The sequence below is a fragment of the Coenobita brevimanus genome, chromosome 84, assembly GCF_032717465.1.
Source record: "Coenobita brevimanus isolate Jiangsu-jjx chromosome 84, ASM3271746v2, whole genome shotgun sequence".
NCBI classification, from domain to species: Eukaryota; Metazoa; Arthropoda; class Malacostraca; order Decapoda; family Coenobitidae; genus Coenobita; species Coenobita brevimanus.
Window position 1 is genome coordinate 1764861 of NC_137037.1, and position 22500 is coordinate 1787360.

Below are 22500 nucleotides of genomic sequence, written 5' to 3' on the forward strand. Positions count from 1 at the left end.
CAAAATATCATGAAATATTGAGTGAAAATACTGATAAAAAAACTGACATACGATTGTGTTATACTCTGATTATACTGAGGTTATATAAATACTAATACAATGAGTTTACAGTGTACGTTCAGATGCTGGGTATACTCAATATCTTTTTATCTATCTATCTCTCTTATCTCTTTACCTGCCTACCTGTCTGGCTGTCTTTCTATCTATTTATCTTACTCTGTCTACTCGTATTACTTATTCGTCCATCAAGAAGTCTATCTATCTATGTATCTATCTATCTGTCTATTTACCTATCCATGTATCTGTTTATCTATCTATCTATCTATCTATCTATCTGTGTTTTTATTTGTCTATATATTAATCAGTAAATCAATATATGAACCTCCGTATCTATCTATCTATCTATCTATCTATCTATGTCAATTTATCTGTCTATCCACCAGTCTATCTATCTGTCTATCTATCTATCTACTCACCACCCCAGCTCCGGTTTGGGATAGCCACCAGTCTATCTATCCATCTATCTATCTATCTATCTATCCATCTATCCACCTATCTATCTATCTATCCATCTATCTATCTATCCATCTATCCATCTCCCTCTCTGTCTATCTATCTATCTATCTATCCATCTATCCACCTATCTGTCTATCTATCTATCTATCCATCTATCTATTTATATATCTATCTATCCATCTATCCATTTTTCTATCTATCTATCTGTCTATCCATCTCCCTCTCTATCTATCTATCTACCTATCTATCTATCTATCTATCTATCTATATATCTATCTATCTATCCATCTATCTATCTATCTCTCTATCTATCCATCTATGTCAATTATCTATCTATCCACCAGCCTAGCTATCTACCTATCTATCTATCTATCTATCTATCCGTCTATCTACTCACCATCCTAGCTCTGGTTTGGGGTAGCCTCCAACCTTGGCCTCCAGCATAGCAGACCCTCCAACAGAAACTTGAGTGTCAGTCATCTCGTCCTTGATGCAGGGCGGTTCCGGGTCCCTCAGCAGGCGGTTCACGGAGCCTGGAGAGAAGGGGTAAGATCAGGGATTGGGACAGATTAGGGTCTGGGCTGGAAAAGCTGACGGTATGAAGAAAAAAGGGGAGAAGATTTTATGGGATGGTCTGAATTGGTTGTGTTAATGTATATTGGTTTAGACACTAGGAATTCTCTCTCTCTCTCTCTCTCTCTCTCTCTCTCTCTCTCTCTCTCTCTCTCTCTCTCATAAATACAAATATAGGTATTCTTCAACAGGGAGTACACACCATCATTAAGTCTCTCTCTCTCTCTCTCTCTCTCTCTCACCTTCCACAGTAAGCTCGGCGGAACAGGAAATCTTGCCACAGGAAGTTGAGGCCACACAGGTGTACAGGCCAGCGTCTTCAGGTGTGACATTTTGGAAGACGAGGGCCAGGGTGTCTTCGTCGTCCTGGGGGAGAAGGAGCGTGAGTATGAGCACCTATCGACCGCACGAGAGGCCTTAATTCTTTCCCGTGATTGACTTTTTTTTTTTGGGGGGGAGGGGGTACTTGTGAGTAGTAGTAGTAGTAGTGGTGGTGGTGGTGGTGGTGGTGGTGATAGTGGTAGTAGTAGAAATAGTAATAGTAGTAGTAGTAGTAGTAGTAATAGTAACAGTAGTGGCAGTAGTGGTAGCAGTAGTAGTAGTAATAGTAGTAGTAGTAGTTCCACCTACTGTATCTTCTTGCATAGATCTATTAGAGAGAGAGACAGAGACAGACAGACAGACAGACAGACAGACAGACAGAGAAAAACAGAGAGAGAGGGAGGGAGGGAGAGAGAGGGAGACAGACAGACAGACAGACAGACAGACAGACGGACAGACAGAGACAGAAACAGAGAGACAGACAGACAGACAGAGACAGAAACAGTGAGACAGAGAGACAGAAACAGAGAGACAGACAGACAGACAGACAAAGGCTAAGGAACGCTTTTAATACTGATGTTGAAATACTGCACACTTCATTCCGTGCAATATTTCAGCACTGCAGATAAAGGCTTTCAGTTCACTGAAAGCAGTGATGAGAAATAGGGAGGTGAGTATGGAAGTTAAGAAGTCACTGCATGATGGTATTGTGATCCCTACCCTGACGTATGGAAGCGAGGCGTGGACCTAGCAAGAGGGGAACAAGTCAAGAGTGAGAGCAGTGGAAATGAGTTACTTGAGAGAAGCATGTGGAGTGACGTGTAGGGACAGGTTGACGAATGAAGAAGTGAAGGAACGTTGTGGGGTGGATGTGGATGTGGTTGAGAAGATTAGGAGAAATACACTGAGGTGGTTTGGACATGTGGAGAGAATGGAGAGTGAAAGACTGACTACGAGGGTGTATGTAGGTGAGATGGAGGGAGGGAGAGGGAAGGGTAGACCGAGGATGAGGTGGAGGGATGGAGTTGAGAGGTATATGAGGGAGGGGGGAGTGAGTTGGGGGGGAAGGTAGTCAAATGGTGGGTGACAGAGCGACTTGGAGGCGTTTTGTCTGCGGCCACCCTTTGCGGGATTAGGGCGTCGGGCTATAGATAGATAGATAGATAAAGGCTTGTTATCTCCTATCATATCAGTAACGTCATCTAGCTTCTTATCAATTTCTTCCCTTTACTAGATGATATATTTTAGCTTAGAAGAAAAAACTAGTAAAGATAAAATTAATGGTAGGTGGTGGCGACCATCATCCACTGACTTGATGTAGTGCTGTCTACTTCCTTAGCCTGAATCATTCTTTTTCTGTGCCTGCCCTCCTCTCTTCCTATTTCTCCCATCTTTCCTGTCACTTCTTATTGCTTTTCTTTCCTTTACAGGTGGCTTTACATTGAGTGACAAGCCTAATGGTTTCCTGTAAGCCAAGAAACCATTTACAACGCTGGGTGGTAACCATATAACCAAACCATACGTGCTCCCTACGTGTCAACAAGTGGGTTGGTGGAGGGTTAGTGTCCCTCCCCGTAAAACAAATAACTCAAAGTCAAATGGCCACCCCTTACGGGATTATGGCGTCTGGCAATAGATAGATAGATAGAAATTAAGCCCGGACAGTCAAAAGAAAATTGTCTTGAGGGGCAAAACAAGAAAAAGGATAGGAAAAAAAAGATCTGGAAGAAGTATGGTTGAATTCCAAGGCGATTCACATAAAACACCTCTATTTCATTCCGATAGGCGATTAAAACCCTTGTGTGTTGCGTGTACGGCTCTGTTTACGTCATCATGTTTATTCTGCACCATTTATTCATGTCCTACACCCACCGCCACTCCCACGCCCACACCAGTAGCCTGAGCCAACGAAATGAGGATCCAGTATACTGCTATTTACAGACTACTCACTATAAAAGAAGACAGACTGAAAGCGATCTATCAGTCTATCTATCTATCTATCTACCTATCTATCTACCTATCTATCTATCTATCTATCTATTTATCAACAGCCAGACGTCTTAATCCTGTAAGGGGTGGCCACAAACAAATCGCCTCCATGTCGCCCTGTCCCCTGCCATTTCGATGCCCTTCCCCCCAGCTCACCCCAACGTAATGTAAAAAAAATACTATCTATCTATCTATTGCCAGACGCCATAATCCCGTAAATGGTGGCCATTTGACTTTGAGTTATTTGTTTTACGGGGAGGGGCACTAACCCTCCACCAACCCACTTGTTGACACGTAGGCAGCACGTATGGTTTGGTTATATGGTTACCACCCAGCGTTGTAAATGGTTTCTTGGCTTACAGGAAACCATTTGGCTTGTCACTCAATGTAAAGCCACTTGTAAAGGAAAGAAAAGCAATAAGAAGTGACAGGAAAGATGGGAGAAATAGGAAGAGAGGAGGGCAGGCACAGAAAAAGAATGATAAAGGCTAAGGAAGAAGTAGGCAGCACTACATCAAGTGAGTGGATGACGGTCGCCCCTACCACTAAAAAAAAAAAAAAAAAAGTTGACTATAATTAACCTTGAAAACACCTGTGATGGGGTGTATGGATTTTTTATTTATTTATTTTTTCCTTCCTCTGTCTTCTGAAAAAAAAAATGAACTCAATTATTAAAAGAATTTTTTTTTTGATCCCCTGAAATATTTACTTTACTCTCTCTCTCTCTCTCTCTCTCTCTCTCTCTCTCTCTCACACACACACACACACACACACACACACACACACACACACACAGCTAAACACAGAAACCTACTCTTACTTAAAATTCTCTCTCTCTCTCTCTCTCTCTCTCTCTCTCTCTCTCTCTCTCTCTCTCTCTCTCTCTCTCTCTCTCTCTCTCTCTCTCTCTCTCTCTCATACAATCATCTCTGCTTCATAATCACGTCTCTCTCATCTTTCTTCTCATCTCTCTCTCTCTCTCTCTCTCTCACCTTGAACATCACGTTGAACCTCTCCAAAGGATCGAACTCCACTCCATCCCTGAACCACTTGAACTCTGCCTTCTCCCCCTTGGCCAAAAGTGAACCCTTTCCACTTAGGCTCTCGTACACCAGCTCCTCGTCTGAAAGAGAGAGAAAAAAAAGAGTTAGAGAGAGAGAAAAAGAGAGTTAGAGAGAAAAAGAGAGATAGAGGGAGAAAAAAGAGAGTTACAGAGAGAAAAAAGAGAGTTAAAGAGAGAAAAAAAGAGAGTTAGAGAAAGAAAAAAGAGTTAGAGAGAAAAAAGTTTAAAAAGAGAGTTAGAGAGAGAAAGAGAGTTTGAGAGAGAAAGAGAGCTAGAGAGAGAAAAAAGAGTTAGAGAAAGAAAAAAGTTAGAGAGAGAAAAAGAGTTAGAGAGAAAAGAGTTAGAGAGAGAAAAAAGAGTTAGAGAGAGAAAAAAGAGTTAGAGAGAGAAAAAAGAGTTAGAGAGAGAAAAGAGTTAGAGAGAGAAAAAGAGAGTTAGAGAGAGAAATGAGAGTTAGAGAGAGAGAGAAGAGAGTTAGAGAGAAAAGGAGAGTTAGAGAGAGAAATGAAAGAGTAAGAGAAAAAAGAGAGTTAGAGAGAGAAAAGAGAGTTAGAGAAATAAAAGAGAGTTAGAGAGAGATAAATGAGTTAGAGAGAGAAAAGAGAGTTAGAGAGAGAAATGAGGGAGTTAGAGAAAAAGAGAGTTAGAGAAAGAAAGAGAAAAAAGAGTTAGAGAGAGAAAAAGAAAAAGAAAAAAGTTAGAGAGAGAGAAAAAGGGTTAGGGAAAAGAGTTAGAGAGAGAAAAAAGAGAGTTAGAGTGAAAAAAAGAGAGTTAGAAAGAGTAAAAAGAGTTAGAGAAAGAAAAGGGAGAGTTAGAGAGAGAAAAAGAGTTAGAGAAAAAAAAGTTAGAGAGAGAACAAGAGTTAGAGAGAGAAAAAAAGAGTTAGAGAAAGAAAAAAGAGTTAGAGAGAGAAAACAGAGAGTTAGAGAAAAAAAGGGAGAGAAAAGGAAGAGTTAAAGAGAGAAAAAATTGAAGAAAAAAGTCAGATAGAAAAAACAGAAAGAGGAAAAAAGAGAGGAGAAAGAGAGATAACGAGAGGGAAAAAAGAGTTAGAGAAAATGGAGAGTTAGAGAGAGAGAGAGAGAGAGAGAGAGAGAGAGAGAGAGAAAGGAGAGTTAAAGAGAAAAAGAACTTAGGATCCCTTCGGTTGAAAGAGAGAGGGAAAGAGAGAGAGAGAGAGAGACAGACAGACAGACAGACAGACAGACAGACAGACAGACAGACAGAGAGACAGCATTTATGAATATCTATCGTACATTACCTCGTCTGAGAAAAAAAAAAAAAAAGAGAGAAAGAAAAAGAAAAAAAGAGAGCTGCAAGAGGTGGAGACTCAGGAAGCTGAAAATACGAAGTTAAATGGGAGGTAAAAAGAGTAAAGAGCAGAGGAGCGAGAGTTACCTGAGAATGTAAAGAGCAGATGAAAAAGAGTTACCTGCGAGAGAGTTACCTGAGAGAGTAAAGAGTAGATGAGAGAGAGTTACCTGAGAGAGTAAAGAGTAGATAAGAGAGAGTTACCTGTGAGAGTAAAGAGCAGATGAAAAAGAGTTACCTGAGAGAGAGTTACCTAAGAGAGTAAAGAGAAGATGAGAGAGAGTTACCTGAGAGAGTAAAGAGTAGATGAGAAAGAGTTACCTAAGAGAGAGTTACCTGTGAGAGAGTTACCTGACAGAGTAAAGAGTAGAGGAGAGAGAGTTACCTAAGAGAGTAAAGAGAAGAGGAGAGAGAGCTACCTGAGAGAGTAAAGAGTAGATGAGAGAGTTACCTGAGAGAGTAAAGAGTAGAGGAGAGAGAGTTACCTGAGAAAGTAAAGAGCAGATGAAAGAGAGAGTTACCTGAGAGAGAGTTACCAGAGAGAGTAAAGAGTAGAGAAGATAGTTACCTGAGAGAGTAAAGAGAAGAGGAGAGAGAGTTAGCTGAGAGAGTAAAGAGTAGAGGAGAGAGTTACCTGTGAGAGTAAAGAGCAGATGAAAAAGAGTTACCTGAGAGAGAGTTACCTGAGAGAGTAAAGAGAAGAGGAGAGAGAGTTACCTGAGAGAGTAAAGAGTTGATGAGAGAGAGTACCTGAGAGAGTAAAGAGTAGATGAGAGAGAGTTACCTGAGAAAGTAAAGAGTAGATGAGAGAGAGTTACCTGAGAAAGTAAAGAGTAGATGAGAGAGAGTTACCTGAGAAAGTAAAGAGTAGATGAGAGAGAGTTACCTGAGAGAGTAAAGAGTAGATGGGAGTTACCTGAGAGAGTAAAGAGTAGATGGGAGTTACCTGAGAGAGTAAAGAGCAGAGGAGAGAGAGTTACCTGTGAGAAAAGAGCAACAGAGAGTTGGGAGAAAGAGAGTTGCATAACGTGGGTAAAAAAACAAAAAAAGAATGCCACCACAACTACCACCACTACCACAATCCCCCACCACAACTACCACCACTACCACAAGCCCCCACCACAACTACCACCACTACCACGATCCCCCACCACAACTACCACCACTACCACAAGCCCCCACCACAACTACCACCACTACCACAAGCCCCCACCACAACTACCACCACTACCACAAGCCCCCAACACAACTACCACCACTACCACGATCCCCCACCACAACTACCACCACTACCACGATCCCCTGCCACAACTACCACAACCCCAAATTTACCATCACAACTACCACAAAATTAACCACAACTACCACCACTATTACAAATCCCCCAAATCAACCACACAGTTGCCACCACCACACATTACCACCACTACCACAACTACCACCACTACCACAATCCAACACCATAACTACCACAACTACCACAACCACCACAACTACCACCATTACCACAATCTCCCACCACAACTGCCACCACTACCACCACTACCACAATCCCCCACCAAAACTACCATCACTACTACAGTACCACACCCTTATATTTACCACAATCCCCTCCACAACTACCACCACTACCACCACTACCACAAGCCCCCACCACAACTACCACCACTACCACAAGCCCCCACTACAACTACCACCACCACCACAAACCCCCACCACAACTACCACCACCACCACAATCCCCCACCACAATTGCCATCACTACCACAATCCCCCACCACAACTACCACCACTACCACAATCCCCCACCACAACTACCACCACTACCACAATCCCCCACCACAACTACCACCACCACCACAATCCCCCACCACAACTACCACCACTACCACAATCCCCCACCACAACTGCCACCACTACCACAATCCCACACCACAATTACCACCACTACCACAATCCCCCACCACAATTACCACCACTACCACAATCCCCTACCACCACTACCACCACAACTCACCCTTCACGGACATGGACGCCTCACACTCCGCCTTGCCGTACTTATTCCTCGCCACACACTTGTACGTGCCCTCGTCTCCCCGCTGTACGTGCGAGATCAGTATTTCGTAGTGGCCGCTCTCGTGGTCTCGATGGAGGGTGACCCGGGAGTCCTCCTTGATCTCCTGGTCGTCCTTGAAGCTGAAGGAGGAGAGGGAGTAGATGTAGAACCAGGGGAGTAGATGTAGAAACCAGGGGAGTAGATGTAGAAACCAGGGGAGTAGATGTAGAGACCAGGGGAGTAGATGTAGAAACCAGGGGAGTAGATGTAGAAACCAGGGGAGTAGATAAAGAAACCAGGGGAGTAGATAAAGAAACCAGGGGAGTAGATAGAAACCAGGGGAGTAGACCTAGAAACCAGGGGAGTAGATGTAGAAACCAGGGGAGTAGATAAAGAAACCTGGGAGTAGATGTAGAAACCAGGGGAGTAGATAAAGAAACCTAAAATTCTATATCCTTTCCACTCTAACTTGGCCCAGAATTTCCTCCTTTGGCTGCTTATTCCACGTAGCTCAGGAAAAGACGATGTTACGGCTCTACTTCCTCTTCCTAGCACTTCCTCGTGACTAGCATCGCATTTAAGTAGTTATAACTCGGCATTCAAGGAGAAGAGATCAAGTTGGAGTGAAAGGGGTATAGCTTAAATAATGGCAACCCTCTCCAATCCACCATCCTCCCGTCGGCGGATAGGGAGGGAGACTGAGGGATGTTTGTATGACCAGGCAGCTCCCTATCACCTCGTCCACTGCGATTTAGTTTTGGATAGGGCTGGTTAATATCCTTCTGTACGCTATTTATGCAGAGTATGGCGATATTGGAAGAATTTATATAACACAGGAGAGGACAATAAGGTATAATAAAATAAATCGCTTAAGAAAAGGTGGTAGCTTCTTTAACCGGAAGGAGTACGGGACCTAGACCTATCAGTGCCACCACGTGAAGGCCTCCCTCCTCATCAACGACCTAAGAACCTGACGGGCCGGTAAAGGACTGGGAAAATTATTAGCCAAGCAGAAAGCGAAGAGGGATCAGGTACAACAGAATGAAAGAGGGCTTCGAGCGCCAATCAAACCAGGGATTGGGCCAGCGCGAGAGTGCTTTCCACGTATACACTGGCAATAACACTACGAAGCTTATCATCTGTTATCACCATCACTACAAGCTTATCACCTCCCATCACGGCCTCTGCCCTTATCAGTCTGGCGGCAATGCTTGTTTTCGATGCATCAAACACACGTCAGGTAAACAGGTAATCAGTGTGACCTGTCGGGGTGTTGTGACTGGAGGGTGAGCGGATGTGTCGGTGTGGCGTGGGATCAGACGGGGGTGAAATTGAAAGGCAGGAGATTGACCTCACACACCAACACAAACAAACAGAAACACATACACACACACACACACACACACACACACACACACACACACACACACAGGAGCACAGACACAGAAGCAGACAGACAGAAACACATAAACACACACACACACACACACACACACACACACATACACACACACATACACAGGAGCACAGACACAGAAGCAGACACAGACAGAAACACAGAGTCAGACACACACACACACACACACACACACACACACACACACACACACACACACACACACGCACACACACACACACACACACACACACACACACACACACACACACACACACACACACACACACACACACACACACACACACACACACACACACACACACACACACACACACACACACACACACACACACACACACACACACACACACACACACACACCTTCGAGTAACACAAAACATATCAGTAAGATTTAGGTCATGTATAACAATATTCTGAATTAGTTAGCTTCACTGAACAAAAATGATTAAATAAATAAATAAATGAATAAATAAATGTTTTAGCCTTAAGTTGAAATCAATCTACAGTTCTTTCATCTTAACCTGATTCAAGCATTCGTCCTTTTGCGGTTTATTTCACGTAGCTCAGTGGCAGAATTCGATGATATTACAGGGCGACGTGGAGGCGATTTGTTTGTGGCTACCTCGTATAAGGGATTAAGGCTTTGGCAATGGATAGATAGATTCTTCCCGTAGCACTTCTTCGTGACTAGTACCATATTCTAGTGTTTATTGTTACATCTCAGCATTCAAGATGGAGAGATGGCAATTTTAGGCCAAGTTAGAGTGAGAGGAGTATACTAGGATCCTTGTTCTCCTTAATACCTTCTCCTTAGCGATTTATTTTCCATACCTCTCCTTACTTCTCTCTTGTACATTATCTTTTTAACACCAACATGGGAAGCAAAAAAACAGCACAGAAAGGATTATGAACGAGCTAAAGAATAAACCAGCAAGGAAAAGGTGTTAGGGAGCTTTAAGACGAGAATAGGCCAGCAAAAAAATAGCACAGAAAGGATTATGAACGAGCTGCAGAAATAAACCGCCAAGGAAAAGGTGTTAGGGAGCTTTAAGAGGAGAATAGGCCAGCCAAAAAATAGCACAGAAATTATTATGAATGAGCTATACGCAAAAATAAACCGCCAAGGAAAAGGTGTTAGGGAGCTTTAAGACGAGAATAGGGCAGCAAAAAAATAGCACAGAAAGGATGATGAACGAGCTGCAAACTAAACCAGCAAGGAAATGGTGTTAGGGAGCTCTAAAGAGGAGACTAAGGCCCCTAAAACGTCTTCAGGATTACTTACAACTGCACCTCAGGCATCGGGTCGCCCTTGACGTGGATCGTGTAGGAGAGATTCGTGTTTTCAATGACTTCCGTAGGCTTCATGCGGACGAGGAAGAAGGGACATTTTTCGGCTATGCGGCGCGCCCTTTCCTCCTCCGTTACTGTGGAGGGGAGGAGAGGATGTGAGAGAGAGAGAGAGAGAGAGAGAGAGAGAGAGAGAGAGAGAGAATGGATCCCATATATATACCAGAAATTGATGAAGAATTTTACTGATGAGAGAGAGAGAGAGAGAGAGAGAGAGAGAATGGATCCCAAATATATGCTAGAAATTGATGAAGAATTGTACTGATGAGAGAGAGAGAGAAAGAGAGAGAGAAGAGAGAATGGATCCCAACACACTCCTCCATCATATCCTTCCAATATACCCTCAACATATCCCCAAGATACTCACACTCCTGAACCAACATAGCTCCATCATACCCCCAGCATACCTCCAACATACCCTAACGTACTCACACTCCTGAACCAACATACTCCTCCATCATATCTTTCCAGCATACCCCAACATACCCCCGGCATACCCCAACATACCCCCAGCATACCCCAACATACCCCCAGCATACCTCCAACATACCCTAACATACTCACACTCCTGAACCAACATACTCCTCCATATATCCTCCCAGCATACCCCAACATACCCCCAACATAACCCCAGCATATCCCAGCATACCTCCAACATACCCCAACATACTCACACTCCTGGACCAACATACTCCTCCATCATATCCTCCCAGCATACCCCCAACATACCCAACATACTCACACTCCTGAACCAACATACTCCTCCATCATACCCCCAGCATACCCCAACATACCCCGACATACCCCAGCATACCTCCAACATACTCACACTCCTGGACCAACATACTTATCCATCATATCCTCCCAGCATACCCCAACATACCCCAGCATACCCCCAACATACCCCAACATACTTACACTCCTGGACCAACATACTCCTCCGTCATATCCTCCCAGCATACCCCAACATACCCCAACATACCCCCAACATACCCAACATACTCACACTCCTGGACCAACATACTCCTCCATCATATCCTCCCAGCATACCCCAACATACCCCCAACATACCCAACATACTCACACTCCTGGACCAACATACTCCTCCATCATATCCTCCCAGCATACCCCAACATACCCCAGCATACCCCCAACATACCCCAACATACTCACACTCCTGAACCACCATACTCCTCCATCATATCCTCCCAGCATCCCCCCAGCATACCTCCAGCATACCCCAACATACCCAACATACTCACACTCCTGAACCAGCAGCTGAGCAGAGCATGTTGCAGCAGCGCCCGATTCGTCAGTAGCCTTGGCCGTGTAGATGCCGGAGTCTTGCTTTCGGCAGTTGAGGATCTGAGAGAGAGAGAGAGAGAGAGAGAGAGAGAGATGGGTGGAGAGAGAGAAGAACAGATACATAGATTAGTGAGAAAGAGAGAGAGAGAGAGAGAGAGAGAGAGAGAGAGAGAGATGGAGGGAGAGAGAGAGAAAAAAAAGATATATAGATTAGGGAGAGAGAGAGAGAGAGAGAGAGAGAGAGAGAGACAAAGACATAAGTAGACAGACAGACAGACAGACAGACGGAGAGAGAAAGAATAAGGAAACGAGGAAAGGAATAAAAATATTAAATGATTTATAGAGGTAAAGAATAATCACAATAATAAATAATAATAATAATAACTAAACGACTATCTATTTATCAATCTATCGAGGAAAAAATAAAGATAGATAAAGATAAATAAAAATAATAATAATAATAATAATAATAATAACAATAATAACAATAATAATAATAATAATAATAATAATAGCAATAACAACAACAACAACAATAATAATAATAATAGTAATAATAACAATAATAATAATAATAATAATAATAACAACAACAACAACAATAATAATAATAATAATAATAATAATAATAATAATAATAATAATAATAATAATAATAATAATAATAATAATAATAATAATAATAATAATAATAATAATAATAATAATAATAATAAACGAAATAGATTAATAAAATGTCTTAAAATATCACCAACATTATTAAAAAGACATTCTCTAATTGAAGGATTTAATCAGGTCTTTATGCATAGTATCTGAAGGTCATAAATTTCCTCCTTTCACTTTAACTTGGCCCAAATTTTCGTCCATTTTCTGCCTATTTCACATAAGTCATTGGCAGGAAAAGATAATACTCGACTTCGGCTCTATATCCTTATCCACAGCACTTCTTCGTGACTAGCGCCATAGTCTAGTGTTAATCTATTGTTACAACTCAGCATTCAAGATGGAGGTGTGGCAATTCCAGGCCAGGTTAGAGTGAAAGGAGGATAGTGAATAAGTCGCCAAACATCATGATTTAAGGACAACTGACAGGACAAAACATCAGTGCAGGAATTAGACGATCCAGTATCATTTTCCTGATCACATGTGCAGCCAAGGACAAAAGTTTGCTTACATTTTCACTGCGTCTATGATTAAGGTATGTCTGTCGCTTTTCTCCACGAAGTAATGTATAGAAGAGAATTTACTACAGACTGAGAACCAAAACAAAGCCTCTCCCAGCTCAGAAAGATTAGCCAGCAGAAAAAGAGGAGTAGAAGAGATGTAATATTTGGCAAACATCACTTCCTTGCCGAAGCCTCATGTTAAAGAGAATTTCCAGTGGACAGAAAAAACATACCAAGCCTCTCACAGCTCAGAAATAATAGCCAGAAGAAAAGCAGAGGTAGAAGGGGTGAAATATTTGGCAAACATATCTACGCTGCTAAAGCCTCATTTCAAAGAGACTCTCCAATGGGCAGAGAAACATACGAAGCCTCTCACAGCTTAGGAATATTAGCCAGCAGGAAGTGAAAGGTAGAAGAGGTGAAATATCTGGCAAATATATCTATAATGCTCGAGCCTCAGGTAAACGTGACTCTCCTATGGGCGGAAAAACATACCAAGCCTCTCCCAGCTTAGGGATATTAGCCAGCAGGAAGTGAAAGGTAGAAGAGGTGAAATATTTGCCAAACGTAAAAGCTTCATACAAAAGAGAATTTCCAGTGGACGGGGCAGCACACCAAGCCTCTCCCAGCTCAGAAATAATAACCAGGGGAGGGAACTGACATGGAGACGAGATGAAATGGTAAGCAAACTTCCTCCTGCTGCACCATCACCAACATCAACTCTTTACATCAATTCACAACATCCATCGCAACTTAGGCAAACGTTTTTTTAAATCAACACGCGTATAGGGTATGTAAACGTTCCTTGTGCAGGCATCTTGTTAAAACGTCCACGCTGACACGGTGCAATTAGAGGTGGGAAGGAATTACTGTGGGTTATTTATGCGTAATTATCTCCTTAATAACCTCATTTATTGGACTAATGTTTATAGAGTACACTTTAGGGCCTAATTATAATTTATTCTTTAGGAATTATTTATGGCCTGGTTGCTTCCTTTGTTTAAATACAAAAATAAGAGTCATGATGTTAAAAGTCTTCCAGTCGTCATTAAATAATAATAATAATAATAATAATGATAATAATAATAATAATAATAATAATAATAATGATAATAATAATAATGATAATAATAATAATAGTGGTAGGTGGTGGCGACCATCATCCACTCACTTGATGTAGTGCTGCCTACTTCTTCCATAGCCTTTATCAGTCTTTTTCTGTGCCTGCCCTCCTCTCTTCCTATTTCTCCCATCTTTCCTGTCACTTCTTATTGCTTTTCTTTCCTTTACAGGTGGCTTTACATTGAGTGACAAGCCAAATGGTTTCCTGTAAGCCAAGAAACCAATTACAACGCTGGGTGGTAACCATATAACCAAACCATACGTGCTCCCAGTGTATCAGCAAGTAGGTTGGTGGAGGGTTAGTGCCCCTCCCCGTAAAACAAATAACTCAGAGTCAAATGGCCACCCCTTACGGGATTATGGCGTCTGGCAATAGATAATAATAATAATAATAATAATAATAATAATAATAATAATAATAATAATAACAATAATAATAATAATAATAATAATCCATCCATCATCCAATCCTACACTGTTCCATGAGGAGCGTAGGAGCCCGGGGCTAGGCAGTTGGTCCTCATATTTAAGATGAGTGAAATAATAATAATAATAATAATAATAATAATAATGATAACAATAATCATACAAATAATGGTAATGATGGTAATGACAGTGATACCATTGCCGGTAATAATAATAATAATAATAATAATAATAATAATGATAATAATAATAATAAATTCGTGGAGTCACACATACACCTACCAAAACCCAGGGAACAACAGGCCAATAAATAAAAAAAAAATTATCATATTTTTATTTATATATCAAAATTTCGAGGGAGAAAGAGCGTGGATATTTATTGCTCTTTTACGTCAGATTTCTTTATTTTTACCTAACAAAGAAAAGTGGCGACCATCATCCACTCACTTGATGTAGTGCTGCCACCTTCTTCCTTAGCCTTTATCATTCTTTTTCTGTGCCTGCCCTCCTCTCTTCCTATTTCTCCCATCTTTCCTGTCACTTCTTATTGCTTTTCTTTCTTTTACAGGTGGCTTTACATTGAGTGACAAGCCAAATGGTTTCCTGTAAGCCAAGAAACCATTTACAACGCTGGGTGGTAACCATATAACCAAACTATACGTATTCCCTACGTGTCAACAAGTGGGTTGGTGGAGGGTTAGTGCCCCTCCCAGTAAAACAAATAACTCAGAGTCAAATGGCCACGCCTTACGGGACTATGGCGCCTGGCAATAGATAGATAGATAGATAGAAAAGCAGGATGAAGATATTTGAAGATATATAGGGTATTTTATTGTCTTTATTGTTTTTTTAATAAGGTGGGGCAGCATTCAAGACAGGAAACAGAAAATGGAAAAGACGAGAAAAGGGAAAACTTTCTTAAGACAGGGATGTGGAAATACACTTAGGATCGATTAATTACCTGTCGTGACTCAGGTGTTGCCTCTCTCTCTCTCTCTCTCTCTCTCTCTCTCTCTCTCTCTCTCTCTCTCTCTCTCTCTATCTATCTATCTATCTATCTATCTATCTATCTATCTATCTATCTATCTACCTACCTACCTTCCTATCTATCTATGTATCTATTCATCTCTATCTATTTATCTGTCTATATCATCTACAGTATTTACCTCTCTCTCTCTCTCTCTCTCTCTCTCTACCTACCTACCTACCTACCTACCTATCTATCTATCTATTCATCTCTATCTATTTATTTGTCTATATCAACTACAGCATTTACCCCTCTCTCTCTCTCTCTCTCTCTCTCTCTCTTCATAAATACATCTTAGTTACGAGACAAAAAATTACGCAAGTTATTATTTTTCTGGAGGATGATCAAGGGGAAGGAATGAAAAAAATATATTCCTTGCCTAAGTCATCATGTCAAAAATTTCTTAAGTTACGACGGGAAATCGAGCGTAAGAATATTTCAGAATCCCAAGAGAGAGAGAGAATTATAACTGGGATAACTGGGATAATTATAACTGGGATATTTATAACTGGGATATTTATAACAGAGGAAGTTACAAATATATTCACGTAACTCCACTCCATTCCACGTAACATGACGATAAATTGATAAACGTACAAGGAATAATCACAGGTAGAGACGCAACATTTCAAAACATTACACTCCCCGTATTTTCATCTGGTATGGACGCCCCCTAACACCTTTTCCTGGGTGATTTGGTCTGCTACACCTTACTGTCCTCCGCTGCGTTACGTAAATTCTTCTAACATCACCTCAGTTTACATGCATTGTGGGAGAGGATGGTTTCTAATCTCTAAAAATAAATCGCTACGGAGGAGGTGTTAGGGAGCTTCCTTGACCGACGAGTTAAAGACACTTACAATATACCTCCCATTATATCAAAAGGTTATACGCATACACATATATCACATACGCATCCGGAGGTCAGGAAAATACCCGACTCCAAGAAACATACATATATAAGGGATCAATGAAAAAGAAAATGCAAGAAGTACACCGTGCAGGGTTAGGTATACTCTGGAGGGCAAATGGAGTATACCTGGAGACTATGCCTGCTCCCGTGGTCGCTGATCTGGAGCAAAAATGATGAGGATAAGACGCGTGTGGAGAGAGTAGTTTGTGAGTGGGTGAAAGATGTGTGTGTGTGTGTGTGTGTGTGTGTGTGTGTGTGTGTGTGTGTGTGTGTGTGTGTGTGTGTGTGTGTGTGATTGGATAGGTGTGTGAGGTGTGTATGATGAAAGGTGTGTGATGAAAGGTGTGTGATGAGGCAGGTGTGTAGTGAGACAGGTGTGTGGTGAGATAGGTGTGTGATGAAAAATATGTGATGAGAGAGGTGTGTGATGAGACAGGTGTGTGATGAAAGGTGTTTGAATAGACAGGTGTGTGATGAGATAGGTGTGTGAAGAGGTAGGTGCGTGATGAGACAGGTGTGTGATGAGAGTTGTGTGATGAAAGGTATGTGATGAGACAGGTGTGTGATGAAATAGGTGTGTGAAGAGACAGGTGTGTGATGAGACAGGTGTGTGATGAGACAGGTGTGTGATGACAGGTGTGTGATGAGACAGGTGTTTGGGGAGAATTTATTTGTTGAAGGTCAGACTTGTGAATGAGATGTGAAATGATGAGAGAGAGAGAGAGAGAGATGAAAATGATGGAAGCAGAATGAGGTTACAGAAAAATGTGCTTGAAATATTATCTCAAAGTCACCAAGAAATGAAAATATTGGTGGGAAAGAATACCTAAATAAATCAATAAAGAAATAAAGACAATAGAGGTAGAGATATAAGGGAAAGAGTTGGTAAAGAAAGAAGAAAATCCATTGAATAAAGACAAAGAAATTAGGGAGCTGCAAAAAATATATATATTCTTGATGTTTTAAGCAGAGTCAGGAAAAAAAAAAATACCTAGGTAGAAAAGGCGAATATATCTGAAAATAGATATATATGTAAAACTACAGGTATAAAACAGATGTTAAAAAAATAGAAGTGAAAGAAAAAATATTGTGAGTGAGACAGACCATACACTCCTACACCCAGCCTCGGTACACTCATTTATACACTTACATCAATTTTGCTTCATGTTTTCATCAGTTTATTCATCTTCACTTCATTCTCCTTGCCTCACGGTCACTTCATTCTATTATTCATTATTTTGCAGCTTCATTCTCTTATTCACTCTCTTCCCCTTCCCTTCACTCTCATAACTTTCTTCCTCAAATTTTTCTTCGTCATCTGAGTTACCTTCTAATACTTTAATTTATTTCCTTATATATTATTCTTCAGTGAAATGGCTTGGGACAGGGCGACATGGAGGCGATTTGTTTGTGGCCACCCCTTACGGAATAAAGGCGTCTGGCAATAGGTAGATGGTAATTCATTTTCTTATACTGTCTTTCATTTTCCTTCATTCCGTCTTCCATCAGCTCGACTTCCTTCCTCTCCTTCTGTGCTTTATTTAGCTTTCACATTCCCTCTTACCTTTTTGTCCATTCACCCCCTTCTCGTACTCTCTCTCTCTCTCTCTCTCTCTCTCTCTCTCTCTCTCTCTCTCTCTCTCTGCTTCATTTTCCCTCCATCTCTCCCCAACCTTCCTTCCTCTCCATCTTTCCTCCATCTTTGGCAGACCATTTTTCTTTGATCAAACTTCTGTACTTCAATTAATCAGCTTTTTCGACTGCTTTGAAAATTTCTCTTTGCCAGTCTCTCTCTCTCTCTCTCTCTCTCTCTCTCTCTCTCTCTCTCTCTCTCTCTCTCTCTCTCTCTTTTGTAATGTACCTTGATCTCTCTTTCTCCGTTTTTTTTTTTTTTCAGTACTCCGTTTCATCATCTTTCCTTCCTCATCACCTTCATTCTAAACCTCCCTTCCATTCCCTTCCATCATCCAATCTTCGTCTTCCAGTGTGATTTCCACCTCTCCTTCCACCTCCTCCACGTTAAACCTTCCTTCATACCCTTCCACTTTTCATCCACCTCCTCCTCCACCTCCTCCATGCAAAACACTCCCTTTCATAACCCTCCATCATTCCCTGTCACTCTATTAAAACCGAAAGGGCTACGGTTGCATGCAGATCCTCAGTAATTTAAGGTCATTTGTGGAACTTTTGTGAGCATAGAAGCATAGACAAAGTTAGCCTGCATGCCATGTTCCAGACCGCAGTTAGCAGCCAGGTAAATAAGGACACTACGCCTTACTCTCATTAGAAAAGAGGTGAGTTTGCATTTACCCTTGCCCTCTCGGGTTCAATCACACGAGTTAAGTTTCCTCCTCTCACCTCTTCTCTCACCTCCCTCTTGCTCATTCCTCCTCCCACCTAGCTTCCTCACTCATACAGCAAGGCCCAGATGAGCGAGAACCACTTAACGCATCTTCAATCTCCATCTCATATCTCTTATTCCACTTCCATCATCTAATCCTTTTTTCGATCTAGCCTCCTTACCCAGCCAGGAAGCACCAGACAAGCCAAAACCACTTTCAGTTTATCTTACACCTCCACGTCACTTCCTCCACCTCCTTCTCACCAAAATCTTCCACTTCACCTCCTCATCCACCCACCCAGCCACATACATTCCACATCCACTCGACAAAATATCCTGAATCTCCACGTCTCGTCTTCCACTTCCACCTCCTCACTAAATCTTCCATCTAACTTCCTCATCCACCCACCAAACCACAGAAAATCCACATCCATTCAACACCATATCTTAAATCTCCACATTTCCTCCACTTCCTTCTTACTAACCCTCCACATCTCTTCCTCCACCTCCTTCTCATTAAACCTTCCACCTAACTTCCACACCCATCTAAGAAGTCCAAACACTCCTGAACCCCCATCAACCCCTAAAAACACCTGAACCCACACCCACGAAGCCCCGAACCCTCCTGAACCCACACTAACCTATACCAAACCCTCCTGAACACACACACACCTATACCAAACCCTCCTGCACCCACACCCACCTATACCAAACCCTCCTGCACCCGCACCCAAGCCCCAAACCCTCCTCAACCCCCACCAACCCTTAAAAACACCTGAACCCACACCCACGATGCCCCGAACCCTCCTGAACCCACACCCACGAAGCCCCGAACCCTCCTGAACCCCCACCAACCCTTGAAAACACCTGAACCCACACCCACCAACCCTTGAAAACACCTGAACCCACACCCACAAACCCCGAACCCTCCTGAACCCCTCAACCACGTACCCTGAGTGAGTGCTGGGCTCCGGTGTCGACTTGCTGCACTCTGTCTGCCAGCTTGTCATCCAGGGGCTTGTTGTCCTTAAGCCAGGTCAGGAAGTAGGGCGTGGGATGGGCGACCTCGCACACGAAGGTCACGCCCTCTCCCGCTGGCGTGTGTGGGGGGAAAATCAAACAGGTTATTGACAGGTGTTGAGACCCCTCATTGATGACGGTGGATTAGGACTGAAGAGTATTTTTTGGAGGGTATAACTTGGATGGGATGGAGAAGTGATGGTTAATTGAAACTCTCTGGCTCAAAGTCTGAAGAAACTGGAGGAAACTAGGTGTACCATAGGGAAACTTAGTGAATTACAAGGACACTAGGTAACTGAAACGTTCCTAGATTAAAAACTGAAGGCACTGCTAGGGGACACTGCAAGATTGTGACATTAACTTTCTCCTAGACTTAAAGACGAAGGTGTTTTTTGAAGATATGAAACAGCACTGTATAATTCCCCTCAAAGTAGAATTAGAAGTGGCTGCTGAAGATTATAAACTGTCTTTTGGCTGTATAAACTAATGTCCTGCTGTTTGTAGGTGGAATATACGGGTTTCTGGTGTACGGGGACTTGATAGGTTGATGGTAATAAAGACTCTTGTGGAAATAAAAAGTGCCTTGGTATGGTGGGCGAGAAGGTTTATAAATATTGACCTTAATGTGCTATGGATAAGATAGTTGATAAAAATAGTGTCAGTTCAAAAAATAAACAGCAAAAAATAATGTGCTAATCCATTTTAAAACACTTTCCAAATTCTAATAATACATTGATTTTAGGACTCACTCCTCCTATAGTCATATACTTAATCTACACTACCACAAATATGCACGTTTAATTAATATCCTTTTTTTTATATCCATGTATATGAGAGAGGGGGGTGTGAGCTGGGAGCAGGGCAGTGAAATGGCGGGGGACAGGGCGACGTGGAGGCGATTTGTTTGTGGCCACCCCTTACCGGATTAAGGCGTCTGGCAATAGATAAATAGACTGATAGATAGATAGATTATTATTTTTATTTTTATTATTATTATTATTATTATTATTATTATTATTATTATTATTATTATTATTATTATTATTATTATCATCGTCATCATCATCATCAAGTATCATCATCAATTATTATTATTATTATTATCATTATTATTATTATTATTATTATTATTATTATTATTATCATTATTATTATCATTGTGCTTGGAATATTCAGAATCTTAAGTGTGTTTATATGATGCTGTACAATTCTATATTATATTTTATGCTCATCACGTAAAGTATTGCTAAGGTATAGATTTTTATTTCCTTCATTTATTTATTTATTTATTAAGATTGGAATTATTAGATTGTGTTTTAAGATGGATTTATGTGGCTATGATGCAGTGTAGTGAGAGGTGTGGTGTGGTGCTGCGTCTGTCACTACAATTCAGTAACTACAAGGCGACCAGACCAGAGCTTCTATCCTCGTTGGGTAAGGAGGCTCCCTGACACCTGTTCCTTAGTGATTTATTTTCGGATAGGGTTGGTTGATATCCTTCTGTGCGGTATTTGTGCAGGGTATGGTGACATTGGAAGGATTTATGCAAAACAGGTGGACAGTAAGATGTAATAAAGCAAATAAATCGCTTAGGAAAAGGTGTTAGGGAGATTTTGGATATGGCTGGTTGATATCCTTTTGTACGGCATTTGTGCAGGGTATGGCGATATTGGAAGGATTTATGTAACACAGAGGAGGACAGTAATGTGTATTAAACAAAATAAGTCGCCAAGGAAAAAGTGTTAGGGAGCTTCCTTATCCGACGAGAATAATCCGGATTCACACACACACTCCTACCATCCACTCCTCGTATGTAGGATTTGTTTTGCAGGAAAGACAAAGGACGTGTAGATTTTTCCTTTGTGTTCTTCCTGTAAATCAATATCTTAGCTATGAGAGGAAATTGACCGCTTGTGAGTTCTGGGCCACAAGAAGTTGAAAATGTCGACATCATCCACTCACTTGATGTAATGCTGCCTGCTTCTTCCTTCACCTTTAGCATCCTTTTTCTGTGCCTGTCCTCCGCTCTTCTCCCATCTTTCCTGTCACTTCTTATTGCTTTTCTTTCCTTTACAGGTGGCTTTACATTGAGTGACAAGCCTAATGGTTTCCTGTAAGCCAGGAAACCATTACAACGCTGGGTGGTAACCATATAACCAACCCATACGTGTTCCCTACGTGTCAACAAGTCAGTTGGTGGAGGGTTAGTGCCCCTCCCAGTAAAACAACTAACTCAAAGACAAACAGCCACCCCTTACGGGATTGTGGCGTCTGGCTATAGATAGATATATTGGTAGACATATGATTTGCTTTGTACTGCGTAAGTATCTTTTAAAACAGAAAAATATCCAGTGATAATATTTTAATATCATATACCAAGTAGTTGCTGAACAATGTTATGCTTAGATTTAATTGTAAGGAGGAAATACAAAGGAGTGTTTCACCGTCAAAAGATGGACGGTCTTCGAATCTGTATTTTCCTTCTTTACAGCTAAATTGGAGGGTGAGAGACTGACGAGGAGAGTGTATGTGAGTGAGGTGGAGGGGGGGAGAGGGAGAGGGAGGCCGCGGAGGAGATGGAGGG

General features: G+C 41.6%; 1 protein-coding gene across 5 annotated transcripts in view; it reads right to left on the reverse strand.

The window, feature by feature from the left end:
* Obsc (Obscurin) overlaps nucleotides 1-22500 on the reverse strand; it is a 543345-nt gene that overhangs the window by 200228 nt on the left and 320617 nt on the right. For all 5 annotated transcript variants that reach the window (XM_080280411.1, XM_080280415.1, XM_080280412.1 and 2 more), the window contains 7 exons: nucleotides 19848-19990; nucleotides 11859-11961; nucleotides 10532-10673; nucleotides 7791-7969; nucleotides 4392-4522; nucleotides 1332-1455; nucleotides 914-1049 (listed from right to left, as the gene is read on the reverse strand). In XM_080280411.1, the coding sequence (XP_080136537.1) occupies nucleotides 914-1049; nucleotides 1332-1455; nucleotides 4392-4522; nucleotides 7791-7969; nucleotides 10532-10673; nucleotides 11859-11961; nucleotides 19848-19990 (958 nt within the window). The remainder of the gene's footprint in view (nucleotides 1-913; nucleotides 1050-1331; nucleotides 1456-4391; nucleotides 4523-7790; nucleotides 7970-10531; nucleotides 10674-11858; nucleotides 11962-19847; nucleotides 19991-22500) is intronic.